General features: G+C 48.0%; 1 protein-coding gene across 10 annotated transcripts in view; it reads right to left on the bottom strand.

Annotated features, from left to right (window-relative positions):
* Positions 1-3377: 3377 nt before the first annotated feature.
* Positions 3378-17500, bottom strand: part of ncor2 (nuclear receptor corepressor 2) — a 107073-nt gene continuing 92950 nt past the window's right edge. For 7 of the 10 annotated variants that reach the window (XM_079739416.1, XM_079739414.1, XM_079739422.1 and 4 more), the window contains 10 exons: positions 17170-17356; positions 16688-17067; positions 14520-14656; positions 13030-13208; positions 12785-12919; positions 12069-12211; positions 11448-11501; positions 9739-9924; positions 8451-8636; positions 3378-7791 (listed from right to left, as the gene is read on the bottom strand). In XM_079739416.1, the coding sequence (XP_079595542.1) occupies positions 7616-7791; positions 8451-8636; positions 9739-9924; positions 11448-11501; positions 12069-12211; positions 12785-12919; positions 13030-13208; positions 14520-14656; positions 16688-17067; positions 17170-17356 (1763 nt within the window). In that variant the 3' untranslated portion in view covers positions 3378-7615. The remainder of the gene's footprint in view (positions 7792-8450; positions 8637-9738; positions 9925-11447; positions 11502-12068; positions 12212-12784; positions 12920-13029; positions 13209-14519; positions 14657-16687; positions 17068-17169; positions 17357-17500) is intronic. The other 3 variants (XM_079739418.1, XM_079739415.1, XM_079739423.1) reach the window with 1 other exon arrangement.

Genomic DNA, 17500 nt, shown 5'->3' with positions numbered 1-17500 from the left:
GTGACGGAGGAGCATCATGGGCCTCTAGACACAGAGCCTCTCTCTGGGCCATGGAGGACCTCTAGACTCAGAGGGTGAGCCTCTCTCTGGGTCATGGAGGACCTCTAGACTCAGAGAGCCTCTCTCTATGGAGGATCTCTAGACTCAGAGAGCCTCTCTCTATGGAGGACCTCTAGACACAGAGGGAGAGCCTCTCTCTATGGAGGACCTCTAGACTCAGAGGGAGAGCCTCTCTCTGGGTCATGGAGGACCTCTAGACACAGAGGGAGAGCCTCTCTCTGGGTCATGGAGGACCTCTAGACACAGAGGGAGAGCCTCTCTCTGGGTCATGGAGGACCTCTAGACACAGAGGGAGAGCCTCTCTCTATGGAGGACCTCTAGACTCTCTCTGGGTCATGGAGGACCTCTAGACACAGAGGGAGAGCCTCTCTCCTGGTTATGGAGGACCTCTAGACACAGAGGGAGAGCCTCTCTCTATGGAGGACCTCTAGACACAGAGGGAGAGCCTCTCTCTATGGAGGACCTCTAACCTCAGAGGGAGAGCCTCTCTCTCTATGGAGGACCTCTAGACTCAGAGAGCCTCTCTCTATGGAGGACCTCTAGACACAGAGGGAGAGCCTCTCTCTATGGAGGACCTCTAGACACAGAGGGAGAGCCTCTCTCTATGGAGGACCTCTAGACTCAGAGAGCCTCTCTCTATGGAGGACCTCTAGACACTGAGGGAGAGCCTCTCTCTATGGAGGACCTCTAGACACAGAGGGAGAGCCTCTCTCTATGGAGGACCTCTAGACTCAGAGGGAGAGCCTCTCTCTATGGAGGACCTCTAGACTCAGAGGGAGAGCCTCTCTCTATGGAGGACCTCTAGACACAGAGGGAGAGCCTCTCTCTCTATGGAGGACCTCTAGACTCAGAGAGCCTCTCTCTATGGAGGACCTCTAGACTCAGAGAGCCTCTCTCTATGGAGGACCTCTAGACACAGAGAGCCTCTCTCTGAGCCATGAGGACCAGGCTGAAAGAGGTCAAAGATACGGTTGGTGATGCATCTTCACGTAGGACCCGACCGGACATCCAAGGAATCCTTTTTCTTTTTATTATCCCCCCCCCCCCACCCGAGTTGTATTTTAGATCTCTAACGAGGAAACAAACTGGAGTCTTTCGCGGTCCGAGCGCTGCGTTTCAACGGTTAATTGTCTTATTTAAAACATTTTTAAAATCCGACCGTTGGTTGGTTGGTCTGGAGGTGTGCCGCTCCCCTCCCCTCTTCCAGAGCTACGTCTCTAAAGTTTAGCTGCTCCGTCGGGCCCAGGAACAGACTTTGAAGATGGACACCACCGGACATTGGAGCTGCACAGAGCGCCAGTCAGATCCAACACAGAGCTTTCCAAAATGGCCGTATTGCACTTGTTCTTTGGTTTGTTTTTTATTGTTTCATAACTTTACGTCAGCCCTCTCTTCGGCCCAGCGGGGGATGGAAGAGGAAAAAGTTGAAAGTAAAGATTGCTTCTTTTTTTTTTAATGGACCAAAGTTGTATCACACAGGAATAAGGTCAATATTCATCACTCCCCGTTGTTCTTTGGTCTCATTTTTCGACAATAACAATTATGGAAAGAAAATTGTCATTTCTCTAGCTTGTTTCTAGTAATTGGATGTTAAACAGATCTATTGCAAAGCATCCTAGTAAACTCAAACACAGAATCTTCAGCTACCGCGGGAGGACATTTGGTTTCATAGCTCCTAGTCTCGACGTACCCCAAACACAGCACAGTGAAATATGGTTTTACTGCCTTTATATTTATTGCTACATTGCCAAGACTTTAGCTTTCTTAAGTTTGTTTTTTAGGTCGGTCAACAGTCAACATGAAATGCCATAAAAATAATCGTACAAAAATAATATATATTTGTTTTCTTTTACATGACAATGCGAGGCTATACTATTTTGTTGTCGCCATCTGCTTGGTGTTTCAGTTAAGTTAGTAAGTAGGAGGAGGGGCAGGCTGCTTGAACCTTTTCTGTGTGCGGTTTGGCAGTCAGTGTAACTATGAATCATATTATATATACATTATATAATATATATATTATAATATATTATATAATATAATATATAATTAATATATATGTATTTAATATATATATATAATATATTTCATACATATATATATCTCATTATATATGCACACAAATTGATCTTGCAAAATATTGATTGATTTTGAAGAATTCAGATGTTACCTCAGTTATTTCTGTTGATAGTCTTTTTTAGGCAAACGTAGGCTACCTTAACGTGTATTTCAGATATCGTCATGGTTTTGAAAGACTTTAAATAATGCCTTTTCTTCAAAAAGAGAAGGGCAAGGGGGAACTATGGCGATGGGGCATGATTGGTACAGTCAGACAGAAGCACGAGATGTAAAAGGGAACAGTACGTTTAATAGCAGAGCGGGAGGGACAGGTCAGCCTGAAAGGAGAATCAGAGGGGTCTTATGGGGGCTGAACTAGAGAACTGTTCTTCTCCTGATGTTTGAGGGTTGTGATATGTGTCATTGGTCTGTTGGAATTCAGGGGCAGAAGAAGCTCTTAAAAGTTAAAACAAATGAGGGTGTCGAATTTGAAAACATCCTTATGGAATTGTGTACAATTGTGTAGTGTCTTCTTCACCCATGTTTCGTGTTGTTTTTTTACTGAAGATATTTCCTGTTGTATATGTGGCATCAAGGCACTTGCTCGTTTTCTTTATATTTTTGTACATTTCAACTTGTCTAATTATCGTTCCAGTTCTGAACAAATTAAAATAATTTAAAAAAATATGTATATCCACGTTTAATAATAAATCCATAACCTCAAAGGTCCGTTTAGTCTTCACCGTGGTTTATTTGAACCGAGGGATCCAAATAAAACAACACAACTGAGTCAGCTTGTTAAGGGGCAGATTTCTGCCCCTTACCAATTCAACAAAAAACAAAGGTAAGGAAGGAGTTCCCCTCTGAAGGTTGCACTTGATTTCGGATTCACACACACACACACACACACACACACACACACACACACACACACACACACACACAGAGCAGTAGATATCACTGGAGGGGTCGTGGCTTGGTCAAACAATGACATCCACACATGCCCTTCTTCAACCAATTTGAATTAACAGCCGAGTGCATGGCTCACAGCCATGGTATGTAATTTATATAATAATAACTAAACAGAGGAATATGCAATTCCTGCTTTTACATGGTGTTGAGGACCCAAACAATCAACAGATCAAGCCATGTCCCTTTGCGAAGGAGGGTTTACAGCCCCCATGTGGCCAATACCATTTACTACATCGGAGCGTTGAATTAAAACAATGCACAAAACAGACTGGAACTTTGTTCAATGGCAATAAGCTTTTTATTTAAACATTAAGGCAGTGTCTTTTTTGTTTTTCATTTTACACTGCTATCCACAAAGCTTGCTGGTGGGCATGTAGAATTTAACAGTGTGAATAGTTTTTTTTTTGTTTTCTGTAAATACCAACCTTGAAGCAAGCCACATAAATATTTACATCTCTTCAGTTCTATATACAATCCTTGCTATTATACAGTGGGTTATAATTAAAAAAAGAAAAATCATTATGCACAATATGGTGTACGAACAATGTACTGTTGATGTCACTGAAACCCAGGACCACACTTTAAAAGAACCGTCAATATAAAGGCAAATCCTTGTTCGTGAACCACCGCGGTTTGGATCTCTGACAACGTGGAGTGGAGAAAGACATGACCGTAATCACAAAGAAGAAACCGGAAACATGATCAACGCTTAAAATATATCTCACTACACTTAAAAACCAAGTAGGATCTCTCTGGTGGATTTCTTGGAGAACACCTGTGTATGGCTTTAGTCTATTTACAGTCACACCGACATCCATCATCAGTTGGGGGCAGGACAACACACAACCGCAGAACCCAGGCGACGGGTCAAAGAGGAACACAGTTGGCGGGATGAAGATGACCGGTAACGGGTCATGTGGAGAGAGGTGATGGGAGACGACCAGTTATGGTCAGAGTGGAGGAAGAGGAAAACGGTGGACCTGGTCGGACTGACTAGTCTCCCATGCTCATGTGACGTAGTAGAAACACAGAGGTTTCCATGCCGACTGTAGCAGCAGACACCACCCTGAGCTCTGAGCTCCAGGGGACTAACCACGCATGATGGGGTGCAGGAAGCAGTGACCTCCGCGTGGAGGAAGGCCTTTCACAGGGAGCACAAGCATCCAGGAGGGGGTAGGCCAGGAGGTCAAAGGTCAGGGTACCCTAATGAGAAGTAACGCCTTTGATTGTTAATGAGTTGAGGAGCAGAGAGAAAACCAAACACACCGGAAGTGTATACTGGGAGCGCCCTCTTTGGACTGGGAGGTTCCCTGTGGCGTAATGGGAGTGGTGGAGTGAGACTGGGTCCGACTCTTACCTGTGGTACTGTGTATGAAAATGAATGGCACATAACACTAGAAACAGAACTGTACAGAAAAACTGACGGGGAGGGAACGGTGAGAGTATATATTGTATATATAAATATATATACGCCCACACATATACGGATATATACAGTGGGGCAAAAAAGTATTTAGTCAGCCACCAATTGCGCAAGTTCTCCCACTTAAAAAGACGAGAGAGGCCTGTAATTTTCATCATAGGTAAACCTCAGCTATGAGAGACAAAATGAAAAAAAAATCCAGAAAATCACCTTGTCTGATTTTTTAAGAATTTATTTGCAAATTATGGTGGAAAATAAGTATTTGGTCACCTACAAACCAGCAAGATTTCTGGCTGTCACAGACCTGTAACTTCTTCTTCTTTAAGAGGCTGTTTACCTGTATTAATGGCACATGTTTGAACTCCTTATCAGTATAAAAGACACCTGTCCACAACCTCAAACAGTCACACTCCAAACTCCACTATGGCCAAGACCAAAGAGCTGTCAAAGGACACCAGAAACACAATTGTAGACCTGCACCAGGCTGGGAAGTCTGAATCTGCAATAGGTAAGCAGCTTGGGGTGAAGAAATCAACTGTGGGAGCAATTATTAGGAAATGGAATAAATACAAGACCACTGATAATCTCCCTCGATCTGGGGCTCCATGCAAGATCTCACCCTGTGGGGTCAAAATGATCACAAGAACGGTGAACAAAAATCCCAGAACCACAGAGACCTAGTGAATGACCTCCAGAGAGCTGGGACCAAAGTAACAAAGGCTACCATCACTAACACACTACGCCGCCAGGGACTCAAATCCTGCAGTGCCAGACGTGTCCCCCTGCTAAAGCCAGTGCATGTCCGGGCCCGTTTGAAGTTTGCTAGAGAGCATTTGGATGATCCAGAACAGGATTGGGAGAATGTCATATGGTCAGATGAAACCAAAATATAACTTTTTGGTAAAAACTCAACTCGTCGTGTTTGGAGGAGAAAGAATGCTGAGTTGCATCCAAATAACACCATACCTACAGTGAAGCATGGGGGTGGAAACATCATGCTTTGGGGCTGTTTTTCTGCCAAGGGACCAGGACGTCTGATCCGTGTGACGGAAAGAACGAATGGGGCCATGTATTGTGAGATTTTAAGTGAAAACCTCCTTCCATCAGCAAGGGCACTGAAGATGAAACGTGGCTGGGTCTTTCAGCATGACAATGACCCCAAACACACCGCCCGGGCAACGAAGGAGTGGCTTCGTAAGAAGCATTTCAAGGTCCTGGAGTGGCCTAGCAAGTCTCCAGATCTCAACCCCATAGAAAATCTTTGGAGGGAGTTGAAAGTCCGTGTTGCCCAGCGAAGGCCCAAAAACATCACTGCTCTAGAGGAGATCTGCATGGAGGAACGGGCCAAAATACCAGCAGCAGTGTGTGAAAACCTTGTAAAGACTTACAGAAAACGTTTGACCTCTGTCATTGCTAACAAAGGGCATGTAACAAAGTATTGAGATGACCTTTTGTTATTGACCAAATACTTATTTTCCACCATAATTTGCAAATAAATTCTTTAAAAATCAGACAATGTGATTTTCTAGATTTTTTTTTTTTAATTTTGTCTCTAATAGCTGAGGTATACCTATGATGACTTGCACAATTGGTGGCTGACTAAATACTTTTTTGCCCCACTGTATATGAATACATATATATAAATATATACATATTTATACATATTGTATACGTATATAAATATGCCATCATCCACCTACTGCGATTGTCGCTTGATTGAAAGAATGAAAATTGAAATGGAGAACTGTAGGCAGCCAAAGTGGGGGAGGGGAGGGAGGAGACAGGAGAGGGCGAGACGCCAGGGGGGAGGTGTGGAAAGGGGGGGACCAACAGGTAAGATTTCCTGCAGTTTTCTTTCGTTTTTAAGTCTATTATACAGCCCACCCCAAAATAACCAACATGTGTAAAATGCCATTGTGAAACCGACCGTCAAACTAAGTGCTACATCCCAAACATCCCAAACAGTACAAATCAACAGTTTTTTCAGATTTTCTTTTTTTGACAAACATTGACATGGTTAATATAAAAATGGTGAGAAGAAAGGGTTGCTTGTTGCTCATCGCCCCAAACCCATAAACACTTCCTCTCTTCTGACCCCTGGGGGGACGACAGGCCCTCAGGCCTTCCCCCACCCTGCCTCGACCCACCATGACACCCCTAACAGTATGTCTACCCTGTAAACCAACGGCCTCCCAGTACGATCCCTCCATTCTCCTGGAGAACCAGACCAAAGACAACGAGTGACACCATCAAAAAGGTTTTCTTTTGAAGAAAACAACCAACTAAAATACGACTGCTCACTTCTCAGAGCGAGAGAGACAGAGAGATAACGAGAGAGAGAGAGAGAGAGAGAGAGAGAGAGAGAGAGAGAGAGAGAGAGAGAGAGAGAGACATAACTGGGAGGAGCAGGAGGAGCTCAGGGGCCCCGTACCGGCTGCAGAGGCGTCTTTGTGTATTCTGCCCATAGACCAGGGGCCCTTGAACCCCCGGTGCTGCGGGCGGTGCTGCACCAAGACACCCGGGTCCAGACGAAGGCGTGGACCCCCAGGGGTCCAGAGACCAGGAGGAGGTGCGACGGGGCCCCGCTGATAAGGCCAGAGGGACGAACACCATGACACGGCCAACGTTTAAAAAACAAACTAAAGAGAAAGTGATTCGTCCTTTTAGAGTAGTCCCATACGAGAGTGCATTACACAATAATACAGATGTGCGCACGCACGCACGCACACGCACACACACACACACACACACACACACACACACACACACACACACACACACACTGAGCAGCAGTGTTTTCGGGGTGGGAGGTTGGGCCTCACATCTCAGAGGAGTGGCGGTGGGAGGGGCCAGATATCAGGAGCCAACCAAACCACCAGGAATCGGTAGGGCGGAATGATGTCTCGGTGGGCGTGTCCGGTACGTGTGGGCGGGTCCGTTATGTGTGTGTATGTGTGTGGAAGTGATTCAGTTATCAGCAGCAGCATGGAGATGATTGTGTGTGTGTGTGTGTGTGTGTGTGTGTGTGTGAGTGTGAGTGTGAGAGAGTGTGAGTGTGAGTGTGTGTGTGTGTGTGTTAGAGAGAGATGCGGGGTCTGGTCTCCATCACTCGCTATCCGACAGCGTCTCGTACTGCGAGCAGAGCAGGGGCTTGGCCTCTTCTTCCCAGGGCCGGCCCTGGCCCCCGGGGCCCCCCTGCTGGCCGGGGGAGGGCGAGGCGGCCGACACAATGCCGCTGGGGAAGCGCATGGTCAGCGGGTTACAGGGGAAGGGGGTGGGGCCTGGGAGGAGGAGGAGACGAGACAACCGTTACTATGGCAACACGGACCGTCTGCAGAGACAATGCAAACAGGATGATGCAGCAATGACGACATAACCTTTACACCCGCTCCTGTGCAAGACCTCCATGGTGACCAATCCATCCCCATGTCTGGGATTTATTTGTTTTTTACGTGTGGTGGAAAGTTCTACTTCTAAAAAATGTTCACCTGACCCGGGGTTGTTTTTTCAAATTAGTAATAGCTTAGTCTGCCTTGAATTTCACTAATAGTCTTGTAGTAATCCTGCACTTCTGCGACACCTGCTGGGTAAATGGTAAACTGCGGCCTTTGAAGCAACAGCGATGATCATGTCTACAGCATATCTAGTTGCATAGTTGCTTGTAACCTTGTTTGCTGATATCATTTCAGAATTTCAAGCACACACGCGTGTACAAATATTTAGGAAAATTCCTAAAAGGGCAATGATGAAAATGGGTTCCAATTTGTCAGATATTTTTATATTGACTAGCGGTCAAAATGACCCCCTAACGACCGCTCTAGAATTAATCAGTGTGTGTGTCATCCCTGACGGGGGTGCTGAGGAGTGTGTGTGTGTGTGTGTGTGTGTGTGTGCCGGTGCATGTGCGTGTGTGTGCGTGTGCGTGTGTGTGTATGCGTACCCGTGGAGGAGGGGCGGTCGTCCCACACGCGGGGGGTGAGGGGGGTGTGTCGGCTGCAGTCCCCCTCCGAGTGGACGGAGGACACGGAGGAGGGTCTCTCTGTGGGGGGGGGCTGCTGGCCCGGGCCGGGGGACTTGGCCTTCCTCCCGTTGGACCGCCCGCTGCCCTTGGACGGCTTACCCCCACCTGGGGGAAGAGCCGCCGCCACAGGGGTCAATCAGTGTGGTTTCCGTGGAAACAATTCCACTTTTTTGTGATGCAGCCATTATGATTTGATGATGTACTTAAGCACCAAAAAAAAACGATTAAAGAAGAAATAGGAAGGGAACGGACAGGCTGATGGAGAATAACGTACTCTAGGACGGCAGAAATTGATATCTAAAGCTAGGGTACGACACTTGGAGAAACCACCTGGAGTAAGCTACACTCCACCTGGAGTAAGTTACACTCACAGTAAGAAAGTATCCCAGCGAAAATAGAAATGTAATAAATTCGCTACCGCTTTAAAGGGCCCGTATTATTGTGATGAGCCATTAGAAGCCGTTTTGAAAATCTGCCTCTAGTGACATCACAAGTGGGCGTGTCCACCTAGATGTATGACAGATAGATGAGCAAGGGTTAGTACAGGCAGATTTTCAAAAGGGCTTGAAATGGTTAATCTCGCCTGGTGGTATTATATGGGACCTTACACCACCAAAAACATTCAGAGAAACAACGGGTGTACAAGGTGTGATATGAACCAAACTAAAAGTGAAGGTGAGCGACCCTGGCGACAGCCTAGCCTGGATACACCCATACTGCCTTGCGCGTGATTTAATTTCGCGCTGCAAGGCAGCCTGGATTCCATGGATCCAATTTTCCCCTGAGATAGGGAACCAATCACAGAACGGGGAGGGACGGCAAGACGATGACTACGTCTATGCGACACACCCATCGTCTTCTTCCTCTTCGAATTTCTTTCGCTCTACATACGTCATCTGGTATAATTGATACGATTGGCTATGAGCTACGTACAGACTCATATGATAGACCTTCGTAGCGCCCAATAAACGGCTCCGGGCGATCGTAAACCACGCCTCAAATACGAGAAAATGAATGTGTGGTTCCCAGACCTCTTCTCAATGTAGATTGAGATGAGGCGTGGCGTTAGCCAGGCTAGCGTCAGCCATGGCTGCAAAAAACACACGTAACTCAGCAAGGGAGGAACCGGTCACATCTGGAGAAGACAACTGAAGGAACGCAGACAACAAGGGGCTCTTGGGAGGTGACCTAGAGCGAGGAGAGCTACCTTGCTGCGCGTAGGCGTCCTCCGCCATGGAGGGGGGCCCGCCGGGGGCCAGGGGGTTGGAGGGGGGCCGCTCCTCCGCCTGGTCTTCGTAGTTCCCCATCAGCGCCTTCCTGATGATGGCCTCCAGGCCGATGGAGTTCCCGGAGGTCTCCTGGGGGGCGTGGCTACGGACGCTCACCGGCCCTGCTGGAAGGAACCGGGGGTGTCAGGCAGGTGATTGGTCGGTTTTGTGAGAAGGAATGCCTTTTTTCTTTTGGATCTTGCCATTGATTGGTTAATAAAATAAAGTAAATGGAATAACTAGAATATAACTGATGTGTGTAAATGACAATGTATGACTCAAAGTATTTGTTTTTATCCTGTTTTTGTTTACCATTATACTTATTGTTACCATCAACATCTTCATTATTATTCATTTACCGACAAATGAAGTACAACAACGAAACAGTGTGAAGAGGCAGAAGGAATTTGATTGGATACATGGAGAGGTTAATAGGATCAAGTGTGTCCTGATTGGATGGGTGGTGAATAAAATACCTCTCGTGACCTACAGCCGTCGAACAGCGTCAATAATAATAATTATAAATATAGCATAGTGATCAGGCCTAATGCATACATCATGGTAGACATTTGATTTAGTGGATTCTCTGCCGCTGAGACACATGCAAATATCTATCCGCAGGGGCAGACAAACAAAAAGTGAGCTTTGTAAATACTTTTAAAAATAGCATTGGTATGGCATAAAAACAGGTTCACCTGAACTTAACATATCAAAATCATCAACAACCACTTTTCTTGGGGAAACTGTTGAAAATCCATAGTCAAAATGGACTTAAAAGCCATTATGTGTGTGCCCCTTTAAGGCCCAGCCAGAATTAGAAAGAGGCGCTGGTTTACATAGGAGGACTTCAACCAAATACATCCCTGTTTTCCTAGGGGTAGACCTGAAATTTGGTTATGCTATGGATTCTCATCTTCTAAGCCAGATGAGACTGCCGAGCCAACGTCATTTTCTAGCAGAGTTTTAGCCCTTTAAACCTCACGTGTATGCATATATTTTGCATGAAGTCTTCAAAGTCGTTGGTCTTAATGCTCTGATTTCTTAACCATATAGTCCACAAGTAACCTGGTACATGCAGTAATAAGTCATCATAACCTCAGCCACTGAACCAGTTTGTGTGGGCGATTGATCCATTTGTGTTCATTCATTAAATCACAATGTCCTCTAGTGATGATCAGGCCTAATGTGATGAATGGTGCATGTAAATAAATGGAGTGATCCAGATGCCTTGGATGCCAGCCTTCCGAGTCGGAAATCTCCCAGCTTTCTTGCGACGTTTCTTGGAGGCACGCCCCCTTTTTGTCTTCATCTCTCGTAATTCTTAGAGTAGGCCGATAGCACTGATGAGGCTCTCAACAAATACGGCTGCGCCGGTAAAGAGATTTATTTTCTTTGTATTTGTACCACGAAGTGTTTACATTCAAGCACTGCTTACAGCGCCCCCGCTGGGAGAATATGGCCCATCCTTAGCATCCTTTGCACATTAGCCAAGTACTATCAGCATGCTGATGCACACAGCTTTTGTCCATGTCGTTCTTGAGATATCGCAAAACTTTTCTATTACACTGACGAATACAACAGTGGTTCTACGGATTATGTAATAATAATAATAATAGTAATAATAATTACAAGGGGGGTTAAGACTTACCAGCGGTCGTGGATGCTGGCATGTTGAAGATCTCTGTCCCGGGCTGACCAGCGTCTGCAAGGGGACAAGCACAATTCCCTGATGATCAAAGAGAGGATGGTTTTCTTGAACAGCGTGAGCCTGAGAGGTCGTCTCTACGGGGCCAGCAGACACCGTCACCGCCACACGAGGTTAGACCCCAGAATCCTGGCACAGCGTCCTAATTATGGGAGCTCTTCTCCAACAGCAGACTAATGCGACTCGGGTCATTAAACCGTCTCTTCTATCTAATGACACGACGGTCTGATGATCCTATCGACTGTCCCTGAAGTGAGGACAGAATTTACCAAGAAAGCCGCCCAGTTTTCCAGGGCCTCATCGTGGAATGAGCTACAAAACAAGATGAGACTCAGACCCTCTCAGAAGCTCGCCACATCGACAGAACATCAGGCGATGATCAAGGCTGTGACTGACAGGGATAGGGGACAATGTCATAGTCTTGCCTCGGATTCGAGGTGTTAAACACTGTTAAGCTGAGTGCGTACTGTGGGGTTACTTGGCGGTATTGTGTGATGCTGCTGTCTCGGCCTGTCGCGGTTTCATCTCAGCTGTACCAGTCAGACTGTCTGAATAAATACTCACTGAAGTCTCCATCGTTGCCCACGACGGTCATCTTCTTGATCATCTCCTGCTTCTTGGACTTGACGATGGCCGAGGTGCTCTCCGTGAGCTTGCTGAAGAAGGCGGGGTGCTGGGTGGGGTTGGGGGGCGAGCGGGACACCATGCTGGGGAGGGAGAAGAGAAACCGTTTCAGGACGGGAACGACAAACATGTTCACACACACAGCATTGCAGTGTAGCAATATCTGAAAACATCCAATCAGATGATTTCACTACTTGGACGTTTGGTGGTTGAAAATAAATAATTCATGAATATGAAGCACTACCCGAGCCATTCAAACTTGGGCGATTGGTTGGTTGGCTGTACAGTTCAAAAGCTGGGGAGATGGCTGCTTTGCTAAAGGGCGGTATAGGCCGATCGATAGGATGTGATCCTGCATTACAGGACCAGCACTAGATGGTCCAATGGAATCTTCCAGGAAGCAACGCCAAGCGGTCGAGACCAGATTAGACCGGGAAAAGCTTTGATACTCAGTAGGAGAATACAGGAAGAAGCCCAGTTCTCCGACGAAAAACAATGACCTCCACGGTCAACCGACATGAAATAACACAGGATTACACGATTACAAGACGATTGACCAACAGAGGATCCCCTAGAATGCAAAACTCAACGGAGTCTGTTCGGATTGGAAAACAACCATCAGAAATATCTCCATAGTCCAGCCACATCATCCATACCCTGGCTCCCCCTGGTCGCTGGGGTACGAGGCTCCTCCCAATGTCTCGGGGTCAGAGCTGGCGCCCGCGGGGGACACCGGCTCGATGCCGACGTTTGACATGCTGACAGGAGACGTCTTCGGCTGAGGGGGCGACCTGGGAACACACACGCACACTTATAGGATGCAGTAACGGACCTTTTCATTTGCTCTCTCAATGGCCTGAAATAACGATGGTTCTTCGCTTCTGTTCAGCAGGTGTCCTACCGGTCGCGGTTCCGGTCCACATTGGGGCCTTCTGCGCCGTAGCGGGGGCCCGTCCCGGGGTCCTGGGAGGCGGCCATGGCCTGGGGGACGCTGGGAGGACGGGTGAGGTCGAGCACCGGGGAACTGTGGTAGCTCTGCTGCTGCTGGCTCTGCCGGGTGTAGTCTTTAGTGATGACCTCCTGTCAGACACACAGACAGACACACACACACGGACACAAACAGACACAGACACACACACACACATGGTTGTTTTGGATGTTCAGTTCAGCCTTATAGAGGCTAGAGGAGGCTGTGTGTTTTATACATTATGGTAGCTTATCGTTTAAAAGTACTAATGTTTGGTCGTCTTGTTTGATCTATTTCAGACCATTATGTTATACAACACTTTTAATAGATTTTTATTGGCTGCAAGTGAGACAAAGCACACGTCTAGGAAATCACTGCGGCTAACTTGGTGAAGGCTGTTTGTCATCATTTTTCCCCACCACATTGAGTGAAGCTACTATATCCCAACCTTGTGAGACCATCAAATATCTAAGTGATGCTCTTGCACTCTTTTCTCTCGCTCTTCATCCTCCGAGGAAAGACTTTTGTGAAAATGTAAGTTTGTCTTTTAATATCCTCATTCATCTCTTCATCTATTTGGATGAAACAGTTTTGATGTCTTTCCGATTGCTCCACTTTCCTCTGCGCTGCTATTTTTATGAAATTCTGCAGACTGTGGCGCTCCTCGCTTCATCATGAAAACCTACTCCCAATAGGGCTGAATCGTTTCTCTTCTGGGAGAGGAGGCTGGAGGCCAGACTGATGGACTGAAGTCTGATGGGCGACCAGGTCAAATCTGGGTGAACGCGGCTTTTCACTTCACTTTTGTTTCGACCAATCATGTCGCTAGAGGCGGGGATCTGTGAGTGCCTAATTGGATAACACAAACAGCGAAAAAAAGAGTCTGTAGAGGTGTCAAATCAACACCGTCTAGACCGGCCACTACAGAAATACCCCTCTTAAGATCAACTTCTGATAGCTTCATCCACTCTCACAAATTGGTTTTCTCTGGTAGAATATCTTCGTAACATAACCACTGGAAGTTCTGCTATAACACAGCATGACTGCTGGATCACAGACTGTTCCCTTACGAACGGCAACAACAAGATGTCTGGCACCAAAGACACCGCAGGGCACACAGGACATAGAGTACCGTCCTCAAGACCGACTCAAGACTCACTTGTTCAGAGATCAACTAGACTCTCCATAGCCTCCCTTACCCCCCACACCCCTCTTACACACGTCCTTGCACTTAAAAATAGCACATAGCATCTTATCCTAGCTATCTTTGTTGTATACAGGGAATGGGTTAACCTAGTGATTGTGCTTGGCACTTGGTTCTATGAACATCCTTACTGTACCGACAGCGATATATTGTTTCTCTTTCTTCTGTTCGCTAAATGCCCTCAATGTTAATGGAAAAGAAGGGGGAGGGGGGGTCTTACGCTGATGTGCTGGGCCAGGGTGACCACCCTCTGGCTGCCCTTCACGAGGGGGGAGGGGGGCTGCTGGCCGGGGGACATCCGGTCCTCCGCCTGGGGCTGGTACATGCCATGCTCCATAGAGCCCATCTTCTGTTGAGCTGGGTGGTCAAACCAGCACCACCACCACCACACACACACACGCAAGCATACACACACACACACGCGCACACAGAGAAAATGACATCAAAACCAGCACAAAAGAAGCACAGTTAGTTTTAATGAGCCTGGGGAAAAGGAAAATAAAAATAAAATAAGGAGCACAAGAACTGTGTGGCCTGCAGACGAGGACGTGAATTATTCAGAGGCACTTCAGACATTTCATGATAGAGCTGCGCCTAAAGGCTGGCCGGCCGGAGAGGTTATCCTCCCCAAAACACTCCGTTTGGCTAGCATGAGGAGCCAGCTCAGGCCTGGGACAAATTATCTTCGGCAGCGCTACGCTGGGCCTCGATTTCACGGTCGGTACACGGAACAGGGAACGGCCCAAACACGACACACAGTCCTGCCGGGGAGGGCCCTGTCCGGACTGATCCGTCTATCACTACCACGTCTCGCCCGGCTAGGAGCAACACATCACTAAACTATCACTGCAACAACAGAACCAGGGTCTACGCCAAGGACCCCGAAAGAAGACAGAGTGTTGCATTGATGCATGAAATGGAGCTAGGTGTCTTTGCTTATATGGGACCTTTAATATCCTCTTTTATCTAACTGGATCTCCGGTCGGCAATAAAGAAGTCCTTCTCTCTCGTCTCCTTAGAAATGTGGCGCCAAAGCCCCAACATGGCCAAACTATGGTAATAAAGTAGATCCTGGTTCCATTTCAACACAAGCCTTTCCCAATGACTGCATATCTGTCTTCCTCCAGTGTCCCCCACTGCCCCCCAGTGCCGAATGGCCACTGAAAACATGGCGGCCGCTAGCTAGTGAGCTCTGGTTTCCTGCGTCCCTCTCACTGTCTCTTAATTAAAGAAGACAAAGGCCTGCTGGACTTGAGGTCTCACAGCACTAGCCCCCCGGCCCAACCTGCCGCATGTACGCCAGTAGTTAACGCCATACAATCACCATCAGAACAGAAATTAAACCAATCAAGAGATACATCTTAAATTATATTTTGGATTCTGTGGCATTTGTGCATGTGATTGTGAGCGTTTTTTTGCATGTGGAGAACACAACAAATTAATTAAGCATGAATTACAGTGAGGCACGATCAAACATGAGCATGCAAAAACAGGTAGCGAAGCTGCAGCAAACCCCCCTGGTTCCATGGCCTAGTCTTTCCTTCACCCCGTTTGTGTGATCTGTAGGGTGAGCTGCTGTGGTTGAGTGGGTGGTCCCTTCCGCTTTGGACGGGTGGGCCGTTGATGACGCTCGCCCGCTTGCTATGTGAGGCATGAGCGCCCACTCGACCCACCGCCGTGATGTCTGAGACAGGCAATGCCCGCCACTCTAAAGCGCTTCTCTGAGTCATCGGGGGTCCCTGTATGTGTGTGTGTGTGTGTGTGTGTGTGTGTGTGTGTGTGTGTGTGTGTGCTGTGTTGTTGTCCCGGGCGGATATAAGAGGACATGTGGACGCACTACAGGTCTCTGGGGGGGTGGGAGCAGGTGGGTGAATGGGGGCCACGTCTTAAGTCACATCCTCAATTCTGGAGGAGGAAGAAAGGCAGCGAAGGGCCTCCTGTATACAGCACAATTTTAAATCTTTCCCTCCCTGAGTTGATGAATAATAACTGCTCAGCCCGTTCAACGTGGTAGGGTTTTGTTACACCAGCGTCTTATGAAAACTAGCTTGTTATGTACTTTTATGTATTTTCACTAGGAATCATTATCTACCTCAAGTAAAACTAAGGACCAAAGCATAACAGTAATAGCATTGAAAAAATTAACAAAACAACAACCAAAATAGATTCAAAAGGTAAATGAATTGGGCTGATTTGATAATGCCAACCACCACAGCGTGCAAGAGGCCACAGACGGACGGGGAGGGGGGTCTGGGAGGTGAGCAGACCCTGGGATCCAGAGCGTCTTACCCTCGGAGGCGCTGCTGGTCCCTGGCATCCCCGTTTCACAAGATATTTGCCGCATGATAATTGCGTTTATGAAGTTGGCCGCGGTCATGGTGGTCTTACCGAGTGATCGGAGCTCTTGTTCCTGAATGGACACCGCTTTGTTTTGAGTCTTTTCCCTACTAGATGTACCGCTTTCCCCACGGGCCCCGGGGGGGTCCGACTGAGGGGGGATCAGGTGCTGGGGGGGGCGGCCGGAGCCGGGCGGGTAGGACCCGGGGTACACCACTCCGGGGCTAGAGCCGGAGAGCTTGGGGTCCGCTTTGCCCGAGGACCCCATCTGCTCCTGCATGTGCTTGGGGAGGCCCCCCCTACTCTTGCAGCCGTCGCGGCCGAGCTCCTTGGCGGGGTCCCCCCCGGAGGGGTAGGCCTCGGGGGGCTGGCCCGTCCGCTGGAGGTGGCTCGGGTAGCCTGGGTAGCGGGACGACCCCGAAGGCATGGACCTGTCAACCCCACGAGACACAATGAGACTCGGCGCTCCTGTCCTCACGATCACACACTTCAATACGCAGTCAAGAGGTCAGTTAACCAGGACCGAGTCGTACCTTAGCACGGAGGAGCCCCCGTGTTCGCTGAGGGCCATGGCCTTGCCCCCGGTGTTGTGCAGGACGCTGGGCCTCTGCTGCACACTGTCCTGGGTGCGGGGGGACACGGGGGAGTGCTGGTGGCCGTAGGGGTGCGGGGCGGCCCTCACACTGCCAGAGCTGCTGCCCCCGGAGCTGTGCTCTGTACCTGCAAAGGGGGACCACAACACATGCTTGTTAGGATGGGGATGAACACTGAGGACAGGAACACATCTAGAGCATGGACTCGGCTAGGCCAAGGATATCCGGGGGAGCGTTGGACAGAGAGGACGGGTTAGGGGAGATTAGGGAG

The sequence above is a fragment of the Pollachius pollachius genome, assembly GCF_949987615.1.
Source record: "Pollachius pollachius genome assembly, chromosome: 1".
NCBI lineage: Eukaryota > Metazoa > Chordata > Actinopteri > Gadiformes > Gadidae > Pollachius > Pollachius pollachius.
The sequence above is the reverse complement of the archived record's forward strand: the minus strand, read 5'-3'. Positions and strand labels throughout refer to the sequence as shown.